The sequence below is a fragment of the Peromyscus leucopus genome, chromosome 14 (assembly GCF_004664715.2).
Source record: "Peromyscus leucopus breed LL Stock chromosome 14, UCI_PerLeu_2.1, whole genome shotgun sequence".
Lineage (NCBI taxonomy): Eukaryota > Metazoa > Chordata > Mammalia > Rodentia > Cricetidae > Peromyscus > Peromyscus leucopus.
In genome coordinates, this window is record NC_051075.1 from 90,924,036 (window position 1) to 90,950,213 (window position 26,178).

Here is a 26,178-nt window from a genome sequence, read left to right on the forward strand (position 1 = left end):
TAGTACATGGATTTTTCAGTTTGCAATAGTTAAATTTTAAAACTTTGATTATTCTGAATTTCAGCAGCAATAAAGCTTGCCTCTTACAAACAGTAACCTTCCAAGAAGCTCAAAGTGGAAAAACAAAAACAAAAACAACAACAACAAAACAAACACTATGCAGTGTAGCACTGTTAGAAGCTATTATAGTAACATGGTTTTATGTAAACCGACCTGGGTCCGAATGGAAGGGCGAAAATGTGCCCAAAGTGTCTATATATATATCCGTCCAACTTCTCCAAATTGTCATCCTCTACTTGGTACTCCTTTATTCCCTTAAGGTAACCTTTCACAGCATCAACAAAGTCGGCGAAGAGCTTCTGGTCATGTCGGAAGACACCATTTGGGAAAAAGGGACTGATGAACTGATCCAGTTCTTTCCAGTGGTGAAAAGTATCCAGTTCATTGAGTAAGTACCACTCAATCAGCTGTCTGAAGTCGTTGATCCTGACAGATTCTTTCCCAGCACATTCAAACTTGGCCTTGTACGGACGTGAATTGGCATTCTTTCTCATTTCTTCCGAGTGACTGGCCTTTTCTCTCCCTCCCTCCCTCTGTGCAGAAGGGCCTCTGCAATTCTGCTTTGGGTCTGGCGCCTCGTGCTGCGAGTACGAAGAATAACCATAAGCTGTTCCTGGCTGTTCGGGTGCTGCTGCTTTTGAAGCCCCGGATCTCTTACTGCCCTTTTCATCGAAGATGTTCTTGGTGGTGTCTTTGAAATGTCGAAAAGTAGACTTGACTGAATCTGAGAACTTCTTCAGATTCTCCTTCACGGCTTCTTTCGCCTGCTTGATTTTTTCTTTATGATGCCTCACGAACTCCTTGGTAGAATTCTTCATAGCATCAAACGTTTCCTTAACTGTCCCCAGAAACGTCTCCTTCGACTTGCTCTTGGCCCTGTGGCTTCCTCTGCTTCCTCTCCTCCTCCCTTCGCTCTCTGGCTTTCTGCTTTGATCCTTCGCCTCAACATACAGCCTTTCCCACAAGTCAGAGCGCTGCTGCTCGAAGGTTAGCTTCTGCTCCAACTCAGCCAGCCTCTGCCGTAACAGTGCCACCTCCTTCTCCTCGGTCCACACGCCGCCGCCGCCGGCAGAGTCTGCGTGGCCCCGTGCCTGGCCAGGAACCACCTGCTCCAGTTCTGCCCGCAGAGCCATGGCTGTGAGCTGTTCTCGCTCCAGGTCCCTCTTCAGCGCCTTTGCTTCCTCTACCAGAGTCTCCCTTTCAGTAAGGAAACTGTTCGTTTTCTGTTTCTCCTCTTCTAGATGCCGCTTAAGATCCTGGTTCTCCCTAACTAACTGGGTACTTGTGCCTTTATCCTCCAACAATCTAATCTGCTCCCTTAGTTGCCGTAACTCTTCCTGTAGTGAAGACAGGGCTTTCTGTTCCTTCTCCAGAGATATTCTTAAATGCTGGTTTTCTGCAGCAAGATTCCTTTTCTGAGTTGCAAAGGTAATCTGCTCTGCTTCAGTAACGGTCCAACACCTTTCAAGGTTTTCCTTCAGTGACTAGATAGTTTTTTGAAAGAGAAGAGAAATGTCAAGTGCTTGGAAAGTTTAATCTAAATCTTTATCATCTAACAACCATAACCTTTACTGCCCACATGTGTGTGTATGTGTATATAGGTATGTTTATGAGCATACACACAGATCTTCTGGGTGTGGCTAAACAGTATTAGAACTTGGAAAATAAATACTCAGTGCCACTTGTCATTTATCAGGAAGCTTTCATTCTTGAAAACAAGGGAAACTACAAGTGTCACGTGGAAGAAAACGCATAGCAGGCAGCTCTGTCTAATGGGGACCACTGATGAGGGAGAAGTCAAACAAGGACAAGCAGGCAGAACTCCACTCATCTCTAATAGACTAAGGGCTGAGTACTTACTAGCAGACCCAGGGCCCAGATTCAGTGCTAACGCTGCATCACATCACACACAACATTTGTAAACTGGAAAGTGAGGGAAGCCCTTCCATCTTGTTAGTACAGGAGCTGTCCTGAAAAGCTGCCTACAGAGTAAAGAACTAAGAGTTTTCTATTTATTCATCTGAGACAGGGTCTCTCTACATAGTCCTGGATGTCCTGGACTTACAATGTAGATCAGGCTGGCTTCAAACCCAGAGATCTGCCTCCCAAGTGCTGGGATTAAAAATACAGGCCACCACACCCAACAACTAAGACATTTTAAAGTTAGTTGCATTTGCCTTCTGTGGGTAAACAGGCAACCAGCCATTAGTATTCACATACCCGACTCAGTACCAATGTGGATTAAAAATTATTAAGAAGGCAGCATGGTACATGCCTTTAATCCCAGTACTAGGGTAGCTGGAAATGCTACTGTGTGTCAGTGTTTAAGTCCAGAGTCTCCTGGAAACGGACAGTCTGAATTCTGGTAACATAGTTAACTATTTTCCTAAATCCAAGTAAACTTGAATTCAGAAACAGACTTTAAAAAAAAAGAGTAACAGAATTTTACATGTGAAAACAATTAACTGAAATAGTTGTTTCATTAACTCATTACTCTTCATGGGGGAAAAAAAGTAAGATTTAAAACTGTAGTTTGTGGGTCTGGAGAGATGGCTCAGAGGTTAAGAGCACTGGCTGCTCTTCCAGAGGTCCTGAGTTCAATTCCCAGCAACCACATGGTGGCTCACAGCCATCATAATGAGATCTGGTGCCCTCTTCTGGCATGCAGGCATACATGGAGGCAGAACACTATATACATAATAAATAAATAAGGTCCCTGCTGCCAGGCCTGATGACCTGAATTGGATTCCCTAGTACCTGAATGATGGATCTCAGAGAACTGACTCCTGAAGTTGTTTTCTGATCTCTACATTTGCACTATGCATGCAAAGCACTCATGCACACACGGAAAGATCAATTTTAAAAGATCTTTGAAAAGCTGGGCGGTGGTGGCGCATGCCTTTAATCCCAGCACTTAGGAGGCAAAGGTAGGCAAAGCTCTGTGAATTCGAGGTTAGCCTGGTCTACAGAGTGAGTTCCAGGACAGCCAGGACTGTTTCTGAGAGAAACCCCATCTTAAAAAACCTTTGCAGTTAGATACCTGGAATCCAATTGGATCTGCTGGCCTTGTAAAGTTACTTAGTCTATCTGAACCTCTTTCTATTTCTAAAATGAAACAGATGACTTCACTCACAGGAGTGCCAAGTAAGTTACATGATGCATACCAATATAACAGGTATAAAAATACTAAACAACTTATTAACATTTTTTGTTACATTTATTTGTGTGTTTTAAAGTCTGTCTGTAGGTATGCATGTGGAGGTCAGAGGACAATGGCTGTGGGGGGGTCTGTTCTCTCCTTCTACCAAGTGAGAACTGGGGACTGGGGATGGAACTCAGGTGGTCAGGCCTGGAAACAAGTTCCCTTACCTGCCGAGCCATCTCACTCGTCCAATTATTGACTGACTGATCTTTACTGTAACTGCACCTAAGGAGTTCAACTGCTGGCTTTTACTGTTTCTTTTCCTTCTTGACTTTCTGAGGCCGGTGGTACTAAATAGCCCAGGCTAGTCTTGAACTTAGCCTGATTCATACTGCCTCAATCCTGAAGTGCTATGATAGGGTTATAGTGTGTGTGCCCCCACACCTAGCTCAAACAATTATTTCTACATCACTATTGGTTATTTTTCTTTTTTTCCCCTTTCTTTAAATTTTTATGTGCTTGCTATACGTCTGTGTGAAGGTTTCAGGTCCCCTGGAACTGGAGTTACAGACAGTTGTGATCTACCATGTGGGTGCTGGGAATTGAACCCCGGTCCTCTGGAAGAGCAGTAAGTGCTCTTAACCGCTGAACCATCCCTCCAGCCCCACTATTAGTTATTTTTCAACGTTTAATTAATACACACCTTGAAATCTGGGAAAGACTCTGGTTCCTGCTGGCATTGCGAGAGGTAATCCTTCACATCATTCAGCTCATCTCTGTGGATCTTTCTGACGAACTGCTGACGCTTCTGAATCTGAATTGTGCCTGAAAGGAAAAGCCATTAGGTACCGCATGACTGCCACGACTCACAACTGCACACAGCACTCCATCAACACTAGCTACTTAACTTGGGTAAGGACTTTCCTAAAAACACCTCATGATGTGACTCACCAACTGACAGTGTAGAGAGCTCAGGCCATGCAGACTAATAATGCACGTGAACTCAGTCAGCACACACACAGGAACCCCTATGGTGAACTCAGCCAGCACACACAGGAACATTTAAGCAGTTCACTACACCCTTCCAAAGAAAAACACAGGCCTTTAACAATGACAAGAAGAAAGTTCTCCTCTTGCTATAATGAAGACACTCAGCTTTTCTGAAGTGTTTCTTTAAACAGAAAAATAAGCCATCAGTGGGTTTCTTTTCCTACAGATCAAGAGTCAAAGGAAAATGAAAATGTACGCTTCTTAATAATTTGCCTACAGGATACTGAAGTGTAGCACAGGAAATGTCTAATTACAAACACCCATCATTCTCAAAGTCGATTTTTTTTTTTTTTTGAGACAGGGTCTTAAGTCATCTAGGATGGAGTCCAACTCTCTACTTAGCTGAAGACACTCTTGAATTCCTGATTCTCTTCCTTCTACTTCTTTTTTTTTTTTTTTTTTTTTGGTTTTTCGAGACAGGGTTTCTCTGTGCAGCTTTTCGCCTTTCCTGGGACTCACTTGGTAGACCAGGCTGGCCTCGAACTCACAGAGATCCACCTGCCTCTGCCTCCCGAGTGCTGGGATTAAAGGCGTGCGCCACCACCGCCTGGCTCCTCCTTCTACTTCTTAAAGGCTGAGATTTCTTTTTAAAAAAATCACTTTTCGTGGGAGAGGGGGCACATGCATGCCAAAACACAAATTCAGAGGTTAGGACAACTTGCAGGAGTTGGAAGAAGGGGGCACATGCATGCCATGACACAAATTCAGGGATCAGGATCCTGTAGGAGTCGGCTCCTTCCTTCCCCCGTGGCTCTCAGGGGTCAACTCAGGTCGTCAGGCTTGGAGGTGAGCCCCTTTACCCACTGAGCCGTCTTGCTGGCCCTCAAAGCCAGCTCTTTTATGAATTCTTCCACAGGGCTGTATGTAGCTCAGTGGAGGAGCCTCTAGCTATGATCTGTAAAGCCTTCAGTACACATCCAGTTCCTGGACAATTCCTTCTTATTTGACCTTAAATTCAAAATGTTCTTATGCTAAGACAAGCTGTTTGCATGCTCCTCCCACATGTGTCCTGCACAAAAAAATACACCAAACCAGAAAGCACATCTGGCACCTAACACATACAGGAGGCACACCACTACAAGCAGCAGCTTAAACAGAGGACGTAACAATCCACTGGAACTCCTTCTACAGATCGTGAAACCCACTTGTGCACATCACTCACCAATAACGGAGTGGGGATTTGGCTCAGTGGTAGGGGTCCCTCACAACATCTAGCTCCTTCACTGTCTAGCAGGACTCTTCCCCTGGGAAACCCTCTACTTCAGACAGGATGCAGCTAGCACACTTCCTAACCGCTGACAGACTACCAATGCAGAATCCAGGCTGGGAACCTCACTATATTAACCTCCTCCTCCTCCTCCCCTCAGCCTAAGGCCCAAGGCCTTCAGCACCACTATATGGATCACACAAGGAAGGCATAGCAGCTCCAGCTGACTTCTCACTTCCCGTAGTTTTACTTGACTTTAACAACCTACACTGCCGACTTTAAAAACACCCGTTTTTAAAGCACCTAGACAGTCTTTGTTCCTGTTCCCAGGGCTCAGAGTTTCAGTTGCTGGAATGGTCTACTCCCCCTCCCACCTGTCATAAGCTTACTAAAAGCCCATTCAAGGATAACTTGGGGAGCTCATGCAGCATGGACTTTAGTGCCTGTTTGTGCTGTGTAACTTCCCATTCAGTTAGTTACATCCTCAGAAGCGCTGGACAGCCTGTCAACACCCCCATCTGAGTGTGGAGATGAGAAGAGCAAGGGGAGATGTACTTCAGGCATGGGTTTTGGTGCCACTGTTCATGTAGATTTGTATCTTTTTCTGGACTTCAGAGGCACTTTTAGAATCTGAATCATGTCAAACAGCTAGTCCCCTGCATCACTCTTCTGGTGCAGACAGGAAAACCCACACTTTGATGGAGTCAAGGCTGGCTGGGTTCTGAGGAGATGTTTATACCAGGTGGCTGCTTATGGACACAGATGTTGGAGAAAGGCTTAGTTTGGAACTCACTGTCCAGCACAGGATGAAGTCCTGTCTTGTAAGTGAGGCTACTGAAAGGCCCCTGGGGTCAGGGCTTAGAGTTACTGTGTAGACTCACTCACTTCACATACTCCATCATCCAGGGTTCTCAGGCTGTGATAAGGCTAATGTGAAAATGTACAGGAAGGAAGATATGTGTTAATTTTGTTAAAGCTAGCAAACAAGGAAACAAATTTTCTTGGTTTTAAAAGAACTGTTCAAAGCTGTACTTTCTAAAACTATTCCAAAGTCATGCAAATTGTGAGATTTTAGTGCAGTCTGTAGTAACATTAAAGTTCATATCCAATGCTTGGCTTTTAGTAATAAAGAGTTTAGACCTTTTCTCTTGTTTCCTTCATGTTTACCTGCGGGGGAAACACACACAGAAACATTGACACATCTGCTCACCCATCAACACAGGCAAGCATGAGTCAGAACATGTCTCCCTAGAGTTGTTCAAGGAAGGACCTGGGAGTGAGTACTCGGGAGTGAGTACTCGGGAGTGAGTACCCAGCAGTGCACACAAGCAGGCCTTCCCATGAGCCCAAAGACCACCTCAAGTTGAGCACAGAAAACACAGGTCAGTGACCTGACGTTAACAAGTATGGACTGCCCCACCGTCTTATTCCAGTATCATGCTCTCTATCTAATACCCTTACCACAATCATAATAAATCTAAAAGCAGTTTATACAGGCAAACTAAGATTTGTCAAGTTACCAGGCACGCTGGCATAGACCTTTAGTCCAGGACGTGGGTAGTAGAGGCAGATGGAGCTCTGTGAGTCTGGGACCAGGTTCTGTGAATTCTGTTCTACAGAATGAGCTTTTTAGGCCAGCTAGAGCTACACAGTCAGTTCCAGGACAGCGAGGCTAGCTAGAGAGACCTTGTCTCAGACAACAATAACTATCAAAGGAGTTCTGAATTTGACAAGGTCTGAGACATTTCTTTCTAAAGTACACTGTGCTCTGCCAGGCAGACCTAGTAGCACAGGTCTGTAATGCCAGCACTCAGGAACCTAAGATCACCAGTCAGAGCTTTGCCTGGGTTGTATACACAGTAATACCCTGCACCAAGACCAACAAATAAAAAATAGAAAGAATAAACTGAACTAGTCTATAAAGTCCAAAAGAACAGAACAGGAACACTTAGTTCTCAGACTGTACAAATACAGGCCTTGTGCTGGCAAGATGTCAGGGAGAGGATTGTGGTGTGTAAGTCTGGAGACCTGAGTTCAAGTCCCTGAACCCACATAAAGGTACAAAAGAGAACTCCAGAGGTGTCTTCTGACATATGCCGTAGCACCTGCATCCAAACACACATACTCAGACACACACAGTAATAAGTGGTTAAAACTTCCCCAAAAAATTACAGGACTTAAAAGATTCAGTGAGATGTTCTTTTTTTCCTGTTTTTTGTTTTTCGAGACAGGGTTTCTCTGTGTAGTTTTGGTGCCTGTCCTGGGTCTCACTCTGTAGACCAGGCTGGCCTCAAACTCATAGAAACAGGAAGGCAGAAAGAAATGCATGTCACAAAACAACTCCTACATGCAACCTCACGGCACATCTAGGTTTTACTGTGGAGGGCTATGCCATGACAGCTTGCCAACATCTGTATGTTAGAAAGATCATACTAACAAAACTGTAATTCATGGCTGAGTGTTCAAAAAAAGATATTCATATACATAAGCTATTTAGAAGTCATTTATCTAACAAAATAGTTTATTACAGACCAGCTGTATAAGGATTTATAACTATCCTAACAAAAGCAGGCAGCTCAAAGTAGAAATAACGAGCACTAGTTATTCAACGTTTCAGATACAATTTTCTGTTTTTGGTTTTTGAGATAGTATCACACACTATTCAAGGTTGTCCCTGAACTCTTGGCAACTTTCTTGCCTCAGTCTCTCAAGGGCTGGGATTATAGATGTGAACCACACTCTGTCTACCATTATGTGACTATTTTGCTGGAATGTAAATACTATGCAACAAATTCTAACAATCTGCCCCAAGGTAATTTGTTTTTCCTGTGAACCCAGGGTCTTAAGTTGAGAGTCTCATGTCTAGGTCTCCTACATGATTACCATATATACCAACTTATTACCACATCCAATTTCAGGTTTTTATTTTACTTTAGACAGGGTCTAAGTAGCTGGCTAGCCTGGGATGGAATTTGTGAATCAGGCTGGCCTTGAACTCAAAATCCTCTGCCTGCCTCTGGGATTGAAGGCATGCAACAGCAGGCTCAGCATCTTCGGGTTTTATGAGTGTTCTGCCTGCATGTACAGCTGTGCACTATGTGCATGCGGTGCCCTAAGGGGTCAGAAGAGGGCGGGAGATCCTGGTAAGGAATTACAGATGGGTATGAAACAGTCACCGTGTGGGTTAGTACTGGAGATTGAACCTGGGTCCTCTGAGGAATAGCCAGTAGCCATGTTCTTAACCACTGAGCCATCTCTCAAGCCCCAACTCCCCAACTTCACATTTTTAAATCTTCCATCTTCTTACTTAAAAAAAACAAAACAAAACAAAAGAGCCATAAATATTTTAAAAGTCCTTACGTATGCTTGAGAGTCTGATAAAGGACGATCACAGGTTGAAGACCAGCCTGATCTTGTCTCGAAAAAGTAACTGTTAATGTTTCGTTTGGGGACAGGCTCTGGCTATGTCGCCTAGGCTAATGTCAAACTCTGGAGCTTCTTCAGCAATCCTCTACTCTGCCTCCTGAGAAAAGGAGCTAACTATAGACAGAGACAGGCCATTGCGACCAACACTGACCTTTCTTCTGTGTGCCAGCTTGTCCGGCTGCTATAGGTAAGTGGCTTCTGCACAAGGTTTTTCTAAACACTTACCATAGAAATGTCCAAATCCCATGCTGACAGCAATCACCAAGGCCAGGATAACACACTTGTTGAGACCACCACTGAAGTGTCGTTTACTCGGCTCCTTGGAGGGTTCCTCTTCCGGTTCAGCAAGTGGCGGCTCCTCAGACTCTGAGATGGAAATGGTCTTCTTCCTGGTGCGGCGGCGTCTGGGGACAGGGCTGGGCTCATGGCTGGTGTCATCGCTACTGGATTCCTCATCACTAGGCTGAGATGAAAAGACTATTTTAAAAGAAAAATGTTGGTATTTAGGTAAACATTCTCGGAAAAGGCTTCCCAGTAAATATGATTTATAATAATCAACGCTAGCCTTACATGCCCTTTAACATGAAAAAGCCAGAGAGAAACACAAACAAGAACCAACAGCAAACCACACAGACGAACTGTAGTCTAACAACTGTTACACCCGCCTCTGCCTGACAGGCTCCTTCTCCAGCTCTTCTCAAAGCTCTGTCCTTCCCCACCCTGTGGCCTAGAACAGTTACTCTTACTCCTTCTTGTAGTCTAGTTCAGCCTTACAGACGGAAACAAATATTTAGTTAAGGAAAAAGAAACCCTGTCTTTTCATTCATTCAATTCACAGTTATGTGAAGGAACAGGAAGTCTCTAAGGGATAATAAACAGGTCGTCTTCCAGGTCCCTACCCCACCACGCAGGTCCACAGCACCACAGTTCAACACAGGCTCCCGAAGTCAGGTGACCTTCCCTTCGACTGCCACTCTTACCAGAAGGTTCTGGATTTTACCCTCTAGTAACTATGTCAGCAGGAGGGGGCGTCACAGCAGCTGTCCTGGTGCGGAGGCCGGCTGGTGCTGCTGCTGCCGCCTCAGGAAGGAACGGTAAGAGCACACGGAGACAGAAACTCAAACACTCCACTCCAGGAACACGCATGCACGCATGCACGCACGCACGCCCCTGGAAACACGACTTGAGCTTTTTACACGTCACTTCTTATCTCCATTCCATAGCTCAACAAATTATTGACAACACTTGGTAGTAATCTCTATAGCCAGTTAGAAGTAAGGATAAGATGTGAACTGGACTTCAACACGGAGCTCCAAAACCACACACTCATGCACCAAAAATGCCGGTCTTTCAGAAAACAGGCTCTTCATGCCACAGGGAAGCTGGTGTCTAGGTCAGGCAATGCTTTCTAAAGATCAAGTGTGGGGAATTTGGTTCCTGTTCTTGAGACAAAAGGGACTCCATCACTACTGAATGAACACATGTCCTAATGCTTAGTGACATGGTGGCCACCCAGTGTCGTGACTCCTCATGCCCAGCACGGCGCTGGTTATTCTTGATCACTAGTTTTTCCAAGATGCCATCGCTTTACACTTCTTAGATAAAATGGGAGAGGAAGACTTAAACCAAGCATTGCATAGTATAAAGGCATTCAGACCATGGCTGGGGTACTGGAGTCACTTTCTGACAGAATTAGAATAAGTAAATGTAAAAGCAAAGCTTTCTCCAAATGTCCTAAAAATGTCTCCAAGCCTTCATATATAATACATATTGCCTTCATATATATGAGTAACCCACTCTATAGATATTAACAGCCATTAACTACCTAATGCTTCCATCTTTAACTCATACATGTAACAGTGGAAATATCTGGATTTCTAAACTTCTGTACAGTGTAATCTGGCCCACAATCCAAGCAGCAGGCAGTGCAGAGGCATGCAGTAAGCTTGGCCAGCCTCTTCGTGGGATCTCTAGGATCAACTCCCCAAAGCACTCAGCATTTCAACAGTAACTGTGACTAGGCCCAGCTGAGAAGCCGCTCAGCATCAGTCACGCCACCTTGGAGAGCGAGCTGGCTAGGAACACGGAGTTTCAGCTGATCATCCCAGCCCCTTATGCATTCAGGAATCTTCCACAGCTTCTCCCACCACCTTTCTTTTGTGAATAAACAGGAAAAAATGTATAAAGCTTTATTATAAGTCATAAAGGAAAAAACTGAAAATACAACTTTCATCAGTTAACACTGTTATCTACGTGAGATTAAAATACAGTGAGTCTCTTCAGAAACACACACAACACAGACTTCTCTACGGCTACCACCTTTGCCTTCTGAGGAGAAAGGCTGGTCAATGGAAGGCGGGAGTTTTCCTAAACAAACAGAAAGCTGAATACCTATTGGAATCATACAAAAACACGAAGCTGAAAAGCTGTAAGGAAAAAAAGAATGGGAGAGAACAGACAAGGTAACTGAGGAGATTAAATTATCCAATGTGGCTGGCTGTACAGTATTTTCAGTGTAGCCTAAAATTTATCATTATTTTTTAAAACACTTTCTTTATACAAGCAATTTGATGGGAAGGATTACAATAGGTTAAAAAATGCTTAAACTGGGCATGGTGGCACACACATTTGATCCCAGCACTCAAGGGACAGAGACAAGCCAATCTCTATGGGTTTGAGGATGACCTGGTCTACAGCAAATTCCTGGCCAGTCAGGAATCCACTGTGAGACCCTGTCTCAAATAACAAAGAAACCAAAAGAAGAAGAAGGAAAAAAAAAAAAAACAAAAAAAAAACCTTACTATTTCTGTTAACTAATTTTGAAACATTCTCAGATCTTAGGAGGAAATCAAGTCAAAATCCTAGGCTTAGAGGAACAAGTTCCCATCAACAATGTTTAGACTAGCCCAGTGGTGGTGGCTCAAGCCTTTAATCCTAGAATTAGGGAGGCAGAGGCAGGTGGATCTCTATGAGTTCGAGGCCAGCCTGGGCTATAGAGAGAGAAACACTGTCTCAAAAATCTAACAAACAATGTGTAGGCTGTCCTGTTACCAGCCCTCAGGCTCCACTCCTACTTGAGTCCATGTGTCTGAAGCCAGAGGCAGAAAATATAAATTGTTAAGTAAATATATCAAAGGGGGAAACCATCTGAACATGATGCAATTCTAAAATTCAAAAAATATACATATCAAGTGCTGCCCTGCTGAGCCCCTGAGGATGGGAAGGCCTCTCAGACCCCTTGACCCTAGGTATCTGTTGAATTCAACAGTACTAACCTTCTGAAAATAGTTAGCCATCTATATCTTGGACTCAACAAGGGATGGACTAAAAATAATCAGAAAAAAATTCCTCTGCTCTGAACACTCTCTCTCTCTCTCTTTTTGTTTTGTTTTGTTTTTTAAGACAAAATAGCTTTGTACTGTGTAGCTTTAGAGCCTGTCCTGGAACTCACTCTGTAGACCAAGCCGGCCTCGAACTCCAAGATCCACCTGCCTCTGCTCCCAAATGCTGGGATCAAAGGTGTGAGCCACCACCGCTAGCAGGCTCAGGCTTCTTTTTATCACCATTCCCTAACCATTTACATAGCACACAGTGTCAAACATGGTGTTACATGGAAACAGGATGTTTACCGTAAGCCCAGCTCAATCCCAGCTAAGACAGGAAAACTGTCACAAATTCAAGGCTAGCCAAGGCTACACAGCGAGGTCCAGGATTAGGTGGGCTCAAGAGTGAGATCTTATACCAGAACAAACCAACAAAAAAGTCAGGAAACATAATGTAGCATGTTATTACCTTAAATTGGAATGAGAAATGTCATTGATTCTGACTACCAAATGTATCCAGTGTTAAAAGAATGGGAAAATCCAAGGAGAATATCCGAACTACATACTATATATTCTTGGTTTTTCATCAAATTAGGAACCGCTTAAAACAGCAGTTCTAAATTATGACTGTGGGTTAATTAATAACTGAGTTAGTTACAGGCTTCTCTTTTTAACATTTTCCAGGAAATTTATGTCTAAGTATTTTATGTCACATTGAAAAATACTACATATTCAGAAAACTGTGGTTAAGAATTGTGGAAGTAGGGGCTGGAGAGATGGCTCAGAGGTTAAGAGCATTGGCAGCTCTTCCAGAGGCCCTGAGTTCAATTCCCAGCAACCACATGGTGGCTCACAACCATCTGTAATGAGATTCGATGCCCTCTTCAGGCACGCAGGTGTACATACAGACAGAACACCATATACATAAAATAAATAGACCTTAAAAAAAAAATTGTGGAAGTAGCCAGGCGGTGATGGCGCACCCCTTTAATCCCAGCACTCAGGAGGCAGAGGCAGGCGGATCTCTGAGTTCGAGGCCAGCCTGGTCTACAGAGTGAGTTCCAGGGCAACCAAGGCTATGCAGAGAAACCCTGTCTTGAAAGAACAAAAACAAAAACAACCCAAAACAAAACAAAAGAAGACTTGTGGAAGCTGGAATGGTGGCACATGCCTGTGGAACAATTGCAGCCAAATCTGAGACTAGCCTGAGCTACACAGTGAATTTAAAAACAGCCAGAGTTACAGAGCTGGACTCTACTATACCTCAGTCAACCAACCAAATATTAAAAGCCAAATGCATCTTTTGAGGGCTTGAGACTAATAAACTGAATGTAGCATGCAGAGTAAGTTTATCTAGCATATGCAATATCTGGGGCTCAGTCCCCAGGACCCTCCCCCAGCCCCACAGTAACGTATCAAGGAAAGAACACTGAGCTGATCCATTAAGGCCAGGAAGGCACTGTAAAAAACTTTACCAAGATTTTCTTGCATTTCAGAGCATCATTTAAGAAGCTGAGAGCTGGAGCTAGAAAACAAGCCATTAACTAAGAGGTCAGAGGTCTGTTCCTGCAACAGCTCCTACCGGGCTCTGGCTGGCAGAAGGCGTACTGGCTACTGGAGGAGGAGCCCATGTTAAAGTCGTCCGAGCTGGGAGCTTCTTTTATAACTTCCTGGTTTCCCATTTCTTCCAGCTTAGGTGGTTCAAGTGTAACAATATCAGAATCATCGCTGGTAGTTCCCAAATACACATTGTCTTCAGGGGAAGCTGCTTCCTCAACCTACGGAACCAAATTTTACAGGCAGCAACCTCAGTCACTTTGAGTCTTAAATTTTCTTCGCTGTTCAGAATACATGACACCTAGTTTCGTTCCTTTCCCTTCTCTCCCCTTCCCTTAGCTTTTCAATGCTGGGGATGGAGCCTGGGCCTCGGGCATGCTATGCTTCGGGTCTACCCCTGACACCCCCCCCCCAGCCCTTAAAGAAATGACTTCTCCCCCACAGTAAAGTATGCAATCACAGGCTTACTCTCTTTAGTTTGGAGACCTCAAAGCCATTCATAATGCTAAGAATTAGATGAGACTCCTGTCTCCTCCCACTGTGCTTCAAAAGCTGAAGAGACTACAGCTCCCTCCATGACAACAGGACCCCAAGAATTCACTTACTTCACTAGTCTGGTGAGTTTACTAGCATAAAATACTACATCCAGGGAGCACAGAACAGACCGATTCAACTTGTCTGGTTCATCAGCTGCTAGGCACTAGAGTCTGAATACGCCCCCAAATTCATGAAAACTTAGACTGGCACACACCTTTAATCCCAGCACTCAGGAGACAAAGGCAGGTGGAGCTCTATGAATTAGAGGCTAGCCTGCTCTACATACTGAGTTACGGGACAGCCAGGGCTATGTAAAAAGACCCTGCCTCAAAAAAAAAAAAAAAAGAATCCAAAACAAAGCATTAACACTCAGGAAATGAGGAATGCTGTCTGAAGAACACACAGCACAATGCCACTTGGCCATTCCCTTCCTGTCATCCAAGGACATTGCATTTGTTCCCTAGATGGCAAAAGGTGCCATCCTAAAGCAAGGAGCAATCATCACCCCCCAAACCAGACATCAGCACCTTCATCTTGGACTTTCCAGCCTCCAATATTAAATTATTTTTAGTAACTTTGTTAGGGGGTGCATGTGGCAGTCAGAGGATATCTTGCCAGTCAGTTCTCTCATACCATGCGAGTTCCTGGGGACTGAATTCAGGTTAGACTCAGCACCAAGTACCTTCCTACCTGCTGAACCATCTCATCAACACTAGAGATTGATTTTATTTATGTGGGGAAGTGGACACACAGACCAGAAGAAGGCAGCAGATCCCTCGGAGCTGTAGTTAGATGTTTGTGGGACACCCAGCTTATTCCATGTGTAGTGAAATCTGAACCCATGTCCTCATGATTATTAAGTAGCAGGCACTCTTAAAAACTGAGCAATCTCTCCAGACCCTTCCAGAAATGGATTATTTTTCATTATGTCACCCAATCTCAGCACCAAGGAACTAAAATACTATGGAAATGATCTAGCCAAGTAGTTTTATTCAAAAGACAGCTCCAACAGACAATGTTTAGCTTGTTGTCAGATGTAAAAGTTAACCTTCACTTAGACATCCACTCAGTAAAACACAATTTAGATTGGTAGTTCTTTAAACACTAACTCATCTTGTAGTCACAATCAGGGCTGTCTATGAGGGTGACCTAGGGGAAGGTACTTGCTTAGTGTCCTGTTCTGAAACCCAGCAGAAGTTAACCTTAAAACCGACCGGTTTTTTCCACTAAATTTTCTTGTAATTTAGTAGGAATAGAACGCTTAGTTATAAATAGGACAGTGCTTCTCAAACATCCACAGTACAAAACAAAGGTTTACCTCAGTTTCTGACTTGGTTTCTCCCACTGATGCCAATGTAGTCTCTTCCACTGACAACATGCTGTTTGCACTGCTTTCTGGGATAAAATCAAGATCAAGAGCGTTAGTTCTTTGAAAACACTTACTTTACTTGCAAGTGTGGGGGGGACAATTTCACAGAGAATGTAACTCATTAATGGCTCTCCGGTGTCAGTGGCGGCCTTCTAACTATTCTCAGACACTTGCTGGCAGATTCCTGCCTTTTTACAAGTCCACTGAACATCCCAGGATAAGACCACTCCAAAGGCAATCAAGGATGGTACCCCTGGCCCCAGAAAAAGAAATGGGAACTTAACTTACCTCCACCTCCAGGCCCCACATGAAGAACTTGCAGTTCCTCTTGCTCTAATGAGGAACATTCTAGAGTCAGTTCACAGCTGTCACTGGCTGTGGCAGAATTCATGATCTCTACATCAGAACCCTGGGGGAAAGTGGTAACTATTAATTCAGGTATTGTCTCCCCAAGGCTGGATTTGATGTTATGTAGAAAGTCCCCGATGCTACCACACCTAAACATCATTTATCCTGACTGGTTTTGTTAACTCAGTCCATACAGGCCCCCAGAAGGGAAAGTGAAGGATGGGGCCATAGGCTTCCAGCCCATGTCAGTGAGCACAACAGAAGGAAGATGACAGAAGATTAACTCTCTCGCAGTTGATAACAAATTAACCATTGTCTGTAGCTGGAGTTATCTTCTGAATAGCTACTTATCTAGAGAATTTCCATGGTCCTGGAGAGATGGCTCAGAAGCAAACAGGCAAACTCTGAGTGTGCACTAAGGGTCTGAAGAGGTATCTCAGGAGTTAAGAGTTCTTCCAGAGGACCCAGGTTTGATTCCTAGTACCCACATGGTGGCTCACAAGTGTAACTCCAGTCCCAGGGCCTCCAACATTCTCTTCGAGCATCCCCAGACACTGTGTGCATGTGCTCTGCACAAATATTTACATATAAAAGACTGCCTGCATTGGCTGCAGAACCAAGGCTCGGGCAGGTTAGGTCTGCTCTGCAGACTGCTTGGGAAGGAGATTCGGGACTAAATCAGAATGAGAGTAATGAAAAGAAAAATGAAACACAGCCAAGAGACCTCAGCCAGAAAAAGGAGTTAGAAGGATTTCTAGAATAAAGGATATAAAAACACAAGCACACAGCAAGTGTGCATGTATGTAATCCCAGCACTAAGAGGCCAAGGCAGGAAGTAAAGTCAAGACTAGCCTGGACTACAAAGTGACTGCCGGGCCATCTAGGCTAGAGATAGACCCTATCCCCAAAATGTTAAAAGAAGTACAGCTGGCAGTTTGTCACATGACTAAGTGCCCAAACACTTGCTATCATATTCTACCCTGCAGCCGCACAGCCAGGTTCCCAATGCTGCCTTCCTCCTACTCTTGGCTTATCCTTATAGGGAAAAAGGGGAAAAGCCATTGCTTATAGAAGTCCACCTGAACTTTGCAGGAACAGTTAAAAACACAGAAGCAGAACCAGGGCACACACCATTTGGAGAGCAGTAGCAGGACTAAGGCAAGGTTGGGACTGACTTGGTCACGCAGTTGAGTTCTAAGCTAGTTAGGTCTACATATTAATACCCTGTCTAAAAAGGGTGGATGGGCCAGGCGGTGGTGGAGCACACCTTTAATCCCAGCACTCGGGAGGTAGAGCCAGGCAGATCTCTGTGAGTTCAAGGCCAGCCTGGTCTATAGGCACCAAAACTACAGAGAGAAACCCAGCCTTGAATGGGTTGAATGGGCTGGGGAGCTGGACATGGTGGTACATATCTACTAAGTCTCAGCTGGGGCTGGGGGAGGAGGGTACAGAACATAGGCCAGTCAGGGTTACTGCATAACAAACTATCCTAAAACACTAAACCAGGGGTGGAAGGCATATCTGTGATCCTGGCACTGGGAAGCAGAAGAGAATAAGTTCAAGTTCATGGCCAGTCTGCTAGAGTGAGATCCTGTCAACCCCTCCCTCCGAAAAAAACCTCAGCCTCCCTTCTATCTCAATCAGTATAGTTGCTAACAAATTTTGAAGCTGTAAAACAAAAGCCTATGAAGTGCTATTTAAAATTACATGTGCTTACTTAGGGTATGTGTACACAGAGGCACCATAATACATATGTAGAGGTCAGGACATGACTTGTATGTAAAGTGGACATTCTCCTACCATATGGGTTCCAAGGATCCAACTCAGGATGTCAGGCTTCCATGGCACCTCAGCCATGTCACTGGCTCCCTATTTTTACTGATGCTGATTTATAAAAGATATGACTAACAAACTACTCTAAACCTTCAATTATCAAAATAACTTCTTTCTTTCTTTCTCTTTCACCACCACCCAGCCAAAATAATTATTTCATTTTTTAGTTGTTTTGTTTGTTTGTTTGTTTTTGCTTTTCGAGACAGAGTTTCTCTGTGTAGTTTTTGGTGTCTGTCCTGGATCTCACTCTGTAGACCAGGCTGGCCTTGAAATCACAGGGATCCCCCTGGCTCTGCCTCCAGAGTGCTGGGATTAAAGGCGTGCGCCGCCTCCGCTGCCGCCGCCGCCGCCGCCGCCACCACCACCACCCAGCCAAAATAATTATTTCTATATACCATATATACCATCAAGCACCAGCATCAATAGACCTGATGGTAAATGCCCATAACTCAAGCACTTGGGAGGCGGGACAGACGACTTCCAGTTGGAAGGCAGCGAGGGCTACTGAGTTCTAGGCAACACTGGGCTACAGTGGGACCTTGTCTCAAAAAATAAATTAATTCACTGATGAAGTAAGCAAGCTTATAAAATCCTAAAAACAAATAGGAAACTTTTGATGAGACGACTCAAATCCGAACAAGCGAGGCTGGACCGATGTGATGCTTTCTGTTCTTAGGACTTCTATACTGAAAACAACCACCAGCTTGGGACATAAATCAGTGTCTACAATGTTCTAGTTACACCATTCCTCATTACAAAACTGGCTTTGGGACCACATTCAATGCAGCTTTGACTATGCTGTAAGCTCTACACCAGCCACAACTATACCCCGTCTCCAAAAACAGTAAAAGAAAAAAGAAAAAAATTAAGGCTGATGGGGCTAGAGAGATAGCTCAGCAGTTTAGAACTCTGGCTGCTCTTCCAGAGACGCAGGTTCAGTTCCCAGCATCCACATGGTGGCTCATGACTATCTGTATCTCCAGGCCCAGAGAATCTGACACCATCCTCTGGCCTTTGCAGTTTGCATTATATTATGGCTACAAGCCTCTGGGCACCAGGAGTAGAATGTGGTAGTTTGAATGGGTTGTGGCCCCCATAGACTCATGTGTTTGAATGCTTGGCCCATAGGCACTATTAGGAGTGGCAGCTGTAACTAGAGTTTTCCTGCCTTGCCCACAGTCAGGACAAAACTTTGTCACCGGCCAGTCCCACAGCGCTCAGACCCAACCAAGTAAACACAGAGACTTACTTATATTGCTTACAAACTGTATGGCTGTGGCAGGCTTCTTGCTAACTGTTCTTACAGCTTATATTAATCCATTTCCATAAATCTATACTTTGCCATGTGGCTCGTGGCTTATCACTTACCGGCGTCTTCACATGCTGTTTGTCATGGCGGCGGCGGCTAGCAGTGACTCCTCCTGCCTTCCTGTTCTTTCTTTTCTCCTCTCTGTTAGTCCCGCCTATACTTCCTGCCTAGCCACTGGCCAATCAGTGTTTTATTTATTGACCAATCAGAGCAATTTGACATACAGACCATCCCACAGCACTTCTCATTTTCTCTTCTTTTTTTTTTTTTAAAAAAAAAAGAGGAAGGTTTTAACTTTTACACATCTCCAAAGCCAGCTTGGTATATTTGGGAATTTGGGTGTAGCTTCTCTTACTACTTCCTGCTGGAGGCAGGGTGTGTGTGTGTGTGTGTGTGTGTGTGTGTGTGTGTGTGTGCGTGCGGCGCGAACTGTATCTTATGGGGACACAAAGAAAATTTTAGGATTATGGAGTAGTCCGTGAGGGTGTATCGTCTGAGCCAGTTGCCTTGAAACGGTTCTGGATGTTGGATCATCTGGGCCTTGGTGTCATTGGAGACCTTTCAGGGGGTCTTGGCTGGTCAAACCTGATGTATCTTAATCTGGAACAAATCCATAGCCTCTGGCTTTCTGTGGAAACAAAAGCAGAGCCTCCTTTCCAAAGCAACATATCCTTATATCCAAATTTTGAAGTCAAGGTACCTTTAAAATATACATTTTGGCATAACTCAACAGCTTCTACGATCAAATGTTTTTCTTCAGTTGCGAATATCAAAGAGAACATAATCCAGATTCTCTGTGTGGTAGCCATCTTTATGTGGCTTATTTTTTATATTACCTTGAGCCTATTGTTTTAAACTGCAGCCTTCTCAGACTGAAACGGCACTGTGGCTGCTGGCTCCGCCCACTTCAGCTTCCCAACATGGCGATGGTACGTTTTCCGCCAGCTCTGGAAGCCATCAAGTCTCAGAAATAGTGGGTCTATGCTTCTATCAAAGCAGCGTGTAGCCCAGAAACTTCCTTTTTTGTTTTATACTAGCAAAGGCTAAATCCACCACACAGCTTAATGTGCCACTTGCAAAGGCCTTATTCCCGCCATACTGCAGGTCGAGCTTGCATGTTAGAAACCCGCCAGTAGCTCAAACCGGCAACTGCTGCTCATTTGAGAGAGACAATTAGGAAGCTGTTTTTAGCTCCGTCTTAGAATCTTTTTATTCAGGTTTTAGGTGGAAACTCTTGCCAACACGTTGGGCGCCATTTGTAGCTAGAGTTTTCCTGCCTTGCCCACAGTCAGGACAAATCTTTGTCATCCACCAGTCCCACAGCTGCTCAGATCCAACCAAGTAAACACAGAGACTTATATTGGTTACAAACTGTATGGCCGTGGCAGGCTTCTTGCTAACTGTTCTTATAGCTTAAATTAATCCATTTCCATAAATCTATACCTTGCCACGGATTTAGCCTTTGCTAGTATAAAACAAAAAAAGATGTTTCTGGACTACACGCTGCTTTGATAGAAGCATAGACCCACTATTTCTGAGACTTGATGGCTTCCAGAGCTGGCGGAAAACGTACCATCGCCATGTTGGGAAGCTGAAGTGGGCGGAGCCAGCAGCCACAGTGCCGTTTCAGTCTGAGAAGGCTGCAGTTTAAAACAATAGGCTCAAGGTAATATAAAAAATAAGCCACATAAAGATGGCTACCACACAGAGAATCTGGATTATGTTCTCTTTGATATTCGCAACTGAAGAAAAACATTTGATCGTAGAAGCTGTTGAGTTATGCCAAAATGTATATTTTAAAGGTACCTTGACTTCAAAATTTGGATATAAGGATATGTTGCTTTGGAAAGGAGGCTCTGCTTTTGTTTCCACAGAAAGCCAGAGGCTATGGATTTGTTCCAGATTAAGATACATCAGGTTTGACCAGCCAAGACCCCCTGAAAGGTCTCCAATGACACCAAGGCCCAGATGATCCAACATCCAGAACCGTTTCAAGGCAACTGGCTCAGACGATACACCCTCACGGACTACTCCATAATCCTAAAATTTTCTTTGTGTCCCCATAAGATACAGTTCGCGCCGCACGCACACACACACATACCCTGCCTCCAGCAGGAAGTAGTAAGAGAAGCTACACCCAAATTTCCAAATATACCAAGCTGGCTTTGGAGATGTGTAAAAGTTAAAACCTTCCTCTTTTTTTTAAAAAAAAAAAAAAGAAGAGAAAATGAGAAGTGCTGTGGGATGGTCTGTATGTCAAATTGCTCTGATTGGTCAATAAATAAAACATTGATTGGCCAGTGGCTAGGCAGGAAGTATAGGCGGGACTAACAGAGAGGAGAAAAGAAAGAACAGGAAGGTGGAAGGAGTCACTGCCAGCCGCCACCATGACAAGCAGCATGTGAAGATGCCAGTAAGCGGTAAGCCACGAACCATGTGGCAAGGTATAGATTTATGGAAATGGATTAATTTAAGCTGTAAGAACAGTTAGCAAGAAGCCTGCCATGGCCATACAGTTTGTAAATAATATAAGCGTCTGTGTGTTTATATTATAAGTGGGCTGTTGGACTGCCAGGGCTTGATGGGAGCTGGAGAGACATTCTCCAGCCACAAGCAGCCAGTGTTCTAAACTGCTGAGCTATCTCTCCAGACCCCTATTGCCAGTGGATCAAGATGTAGAACTCTCAGCTCCTTCTCCAGTACCATGTCTGCCTGCACACTGTCCTGCTTCCCACCATGACAGTAACAGACTAAACTTCCGAAACTATAGCCAGCTCTATTAAATATTTTCCTTTATAAGAGCTGCCATGGTCATGGTGTCTCTTCACAGCAAAAGAAACCCTAACACAGAAGTCGGTACCAGGAGTGGGATGTTCAAGGCCAGCCTGTTCTACCCTGGAGTTCCAGAACAACCAGGGATACTCAAGGAAACCCTGTCTCAAAAAACAAACAAACAAACAAACAAACAACAAAAACAAAAACAAAAAAGTTAAGGAACGTCAGCTAGAATAATGCAGAAGATGCTGGACTGAAGTGTTCAGCAGCGTATCCAAAATCCAGGATGCTACTCTCTAGCGAAGTTCTTCCTGTTGATTATGAACAACTATTGTCCTCTACACCTGTAAATCTAAATACATACTTTTTCTTAAATCCTGAAAAATTCATTTAAGAAAAAAACAAAAAAGAGGCTGGATATGGTTCATGCCTCTAACCCACCTGGAGGCTGAAGCAGGAAGGCTGCCTTGAGTTTCCAGCCAGCCTATGTGACGGAAGGAGACTTTCTCAAAACAAAACAACAGCCCGCCACACTAGCACACATCTATAACCCCTGTACGTGGAAGGACTGCTGTGAACTCAGGCCAATGCTGGCCAGTCAGAACTACAGAGTGAGACTAATGTCTCAAAACAAACAAACACACGCCCAAAGCCCTAGGTGTGCCAGCACAGGCCTGCCATCCCAGCGCTTAGGAGACTGAGAAAGAAGGATCCCAAGTTCAAGACAGTCAGCCTGAGCCACAGGCAGATTCCAAGGCCATCCAGGGCAACTTATGAAGACTCCATCTCAAAGTTTTGTTTCAAAACAAAAAAAAAAGACTAGGGCTGTATGTAGCTCAGTAGTATTTTAGCAGCCAAGTTTAATATGGTTGGGAATGCCTACATTATACACAAGGAACCCATGGCTTACATGTAGAAAACACTGACCTCCATGAAGCAGTTTCTGTCAGTGCTAACAATGTACCAAAGAACATACCTCATGATTGATGACAGTCCAACCACAAGATGAGTCACTGTCGCTGGAATTTTCAGACATTTTTCAGTCCTATAAATACAAGAACACACAGTAAAACATGGGACACATTATTTATTTATTTTTAAAGATTTATTTATTATGTATATAATGTTCTGCCTTCATGTCTGCCTGCAGGCCAAAAGAGGGCACCAGATCTCATTACAGATGGTTGTGAGCCACCACGTGGTTGCTGAGAATTGAACTCAGGACTTCTGGAAGAGCAGCCAGTGCTCTTAACCTCTGAGCAATCTCTCCAGCCTGGGACACATTTTTTAAATGTCTGTAAAAGCTCCGCACGACACAGCATAAAAACCTCGAGGTGAAACTGAGACAACGCCCACAGGTTTTCCACCCTGGGCATATGACCGCTGCACAGCCGTAAGAATAAACCAAACTGCTAAGATGTGGGAGCCCTCCTGAGCCAAGGAAACCTGCACAGCTGTGCTGCTGCAACCAACAGAAATCAGATCTGAAAGGCAAAGAATGTCTGAAACATGCTGTGAGACAGTCTTTTTGTACACTGTGAAGATGTGTCTCTGCCAAGGTACTTTCCTGATTGGTTTAGTAGAGCCGAGTGGCCAATAGATAATTAGGAAAGGATGAGTGGGACTTCTAGAAGAGATAGGACCTCTGGGAAGAAGACAGGCAGGATTTGCCATCGAAGCATGGAGGGAGTCAGATGTACAGTATAGAGAAGTAACAAGCCATATGGTAGAGCATAGATTAATATAAATGGGTTAATTTAAGTTGTAAGAGCTAGTTGGGAACAAGCCTAAGCTAAGGCCAAGTTTTCATACTTTTACCCTACACTAGCTAGCACAGGCTAGTGTTGAACTTTCAATTCCCCTACCTCTGTCTCCAGAATGCTAGGATTACAGGCTTGCAAAACCATGCCATGCTTTGAGGATCCGCCTCATTAACTAGCTTCTGGTAATGCAGACACTATGAAAGTGTCAGATCCAACCTGAAGGCTGTGGTTCCAAGAAAACTGCATCCTGGCACTAGGACATAGCTCAGATGGAAGCATGCCTAGCTGGAACTGATTTTAAGCATGCTGACACCCACCTATAATTCTAGCACTTGAGGTAAACAGAGGATCGGAAGTTCAAGGTCACCCTTGGCTAGACAGTAAATTCCAGGCCAACCTGGTATGCAAGACACTCCTTTACAAGTCAGAAGTCGTCCCACCCTCTGTTCTGCTCTAAGAATAGCTAGTTTGCAATGACCTTCCCAAGACTCCTGGACAGCAAGTACAAGGCACTCTTCCATCCCAGGAGTCAGCAGGAGGAGAGCTGAGGCAGGAGGGCTGCCAACTGTAAGCCAGCCTAGGATAGACAGCAAGATACTCCAAAGGGGGAGGGAGGGAAAGAAAGAGTGGAAGACAGAAGGGGGAGGCAGGCAGGCCCCTTAACCATCAGCCTCCATAAATTCCATTGGTGTTCTGAGAGCTTCAAGGCTAAGAGACTTCCTTCTGTGCATTATCCTTCATTAAGAACTGTCTTGGTAGCCCATGCCTTTAATCCCAGCACTCAAGAGGCAGAGGCAGGTGGATCTCTGTGAGCTTGAGGCCAGCCTGGTCTGAGAGTTCCAGGACAGCCAGAGCAACACATTGAGACCCAGTCTTGAAAAACAAAGAATAGCACATAAACAACGCTGTTCATTTTCCCCATTAACTACAACAGTTACCTGGTATGATGACACCCCACTACATCGTTCCTAAGAAGCTACATTTTACTATGAAGAAGGCAGGCTTTTCATTTCCTTATCTTCTAGAATTAGACATGAGGGAGAAGAATGGGGGCACTATTATCTCACAGTTCTGTGATTCCAAGCAGACCACAGACTGAGGTAAGTAAAAGCCAAGTGCTGCCAGGCTATCCATGAAGAATCCACCTTGGTCACTGTCCAGAATCTGACTCTAAGCACAGACCTGAATCCCAGCTATCCAGGAGGCTGAGACACAAGAACAGGAAGTTTAAGGCCAACTTAGGCTATACGTTTAAGTTCAAGATCAGCCTGAGTAGTTTCGTGAGGTTTTTTTTTTTCCTTCTGAAAATCCTCTTTAAATATTTTTGTATGTGTATGTGTGTCTTGCCTGCACCTAGGTATGTGTCTCACATGCAGGCTTGCTGTCTGTGGAGGTCACAAGGTGTTGGATCTCCTAGAGAGTTACAGATGGTTCTAAGCCACCATGTGGTACTAGGAATGGAACCTAGGTCCTCTTCATGAGCAGCAAGAGCTCTCAACCACTGAACAATCTCTAGCACCTCCTCTTTTTCAGTGCTGGGTTTGGTGGCACATGGCTTTAATCCCAGCACTTGGGAGGCAGAGGCAGACAAATCTCTGTAAGTCCAAGGCCAGCCTGGTCTACAGAGTGAGTTTCAGACCAGCCAGGGCTACATAGAGAAACCCTATTTGGGACAATAAAGAAAACGGAGGTGTTTTCATCATCCTCACACTCATAGTCTGTGGGCCTGTTTGTCAGTACTAAGGCCTTCCTTATACATGTTAAGCATATACATGCTAGGCAAGCACTTTACCACTGAGGTAAGGCCCAGTGGTTTTTAATTTGATACAGGGTCTCACTAACTTAACCAGACTGGCCTGAAAATTATTCTGTAACCCAGGCAAGTCTTGAACTTTCTTCTTGACTCAGACTTTCCCATTCAAAGACTACAGATTTGAGCCACCATGCCTGGCCTTAAAAAAAGACTATTCTATACAAAAACCTCAAATCTTCACCCCTAAGTAACCCAAGCCTGTAATCCCAATTACTTGAAATCTGAGACAAGAGATAATGAGTTCCAAGACCATTAAGGTTACATGTTGGCTGAGGCAGGCCTAGGCTGTCACAAGAAGAAAAGGGGCTGGAAAGATGGCTCATCAGTTAAGAGCACATACTGTAACTCCAGCTGCACATGAACTCAATGCTTGGCCCCATTGTGGAACCATTCCCAGTCCGTGCTCACGCTTCCTCTCAGCTCCTTCTCCAGCACTGTGCCTGCTTGCTTGATACCACGCTCCCACCATGATGATCATGGACTCTGACCCCCTGGAACCGTGAGCCCCAATAATCTGTTTTTAAGTTGTGTTGGTCATGGTGTCTCTTCACAACAAGTAAATAAGTCACATACACAACACAATAAGGTGTGTGGTGATGCATGCCTTTAATCCCAGCAGGCATGTAGACCAATGAATTTGAGGCCAGCCTGGTTTATGCAGCAAGT

General features: G+C 44.4%; 1 protein-coding gene across 5 annotated transcripts in view; it reads right to left on the minus strand.

The window, feature by feature from the left end:
- Nucleotides 1-26,178, minus strand: part of Ccpg1 (cell cycle progression 1) — a 34,315-nt gene that overhangs the window by 2,457 nt on the left and 5,680 nt on the right. For 2 of the 5 annotated variants that reach the window (XM_037210951.1, XM_028865334.2), the window contains exons 2-10: nt 22,913-22,981; nt 15,960-16,080; nt 15,621-15,697; nt 13,791-13,986; nt 10,944-11,039; nt 9,111-9,362; nt 6,600-6,626; nt 3,906-4,027; nt 214-1,544 (exon numbers count right to left, since the gene is read on the minus strand). In XM_037210951.1, coding sequence (XP_037066846.1) covers nt 214-1,544; nt 3,906-4,027; nt 6,600-6,626; nt 9,111-9,362; nt 10,944-11,039; nt 13,791-13,986; nt 15,621-15,697; nt 15,960-16,080; nt 22,913-22,972 — 2,282 coding nt within the window. In that variant the 5' untranslated portion in view covers nt 22,973-22,981. The remainder of the gene's footprint in view (nt 1-213; nt 1,545-3,905; nt 4,028-6,599; nt 6,627-9,110; nt 9,363-10,943; nt 11,040-13,790; nt 13,987-15,620; nt 15,698-15,959; nt 16,081-22,912; nt 22,982-26,178) is intronic. The other 3 variants (XM_028865340.2, XM_028865350.2, XM_028865359.2) reach the window with 3 other exon arrangements.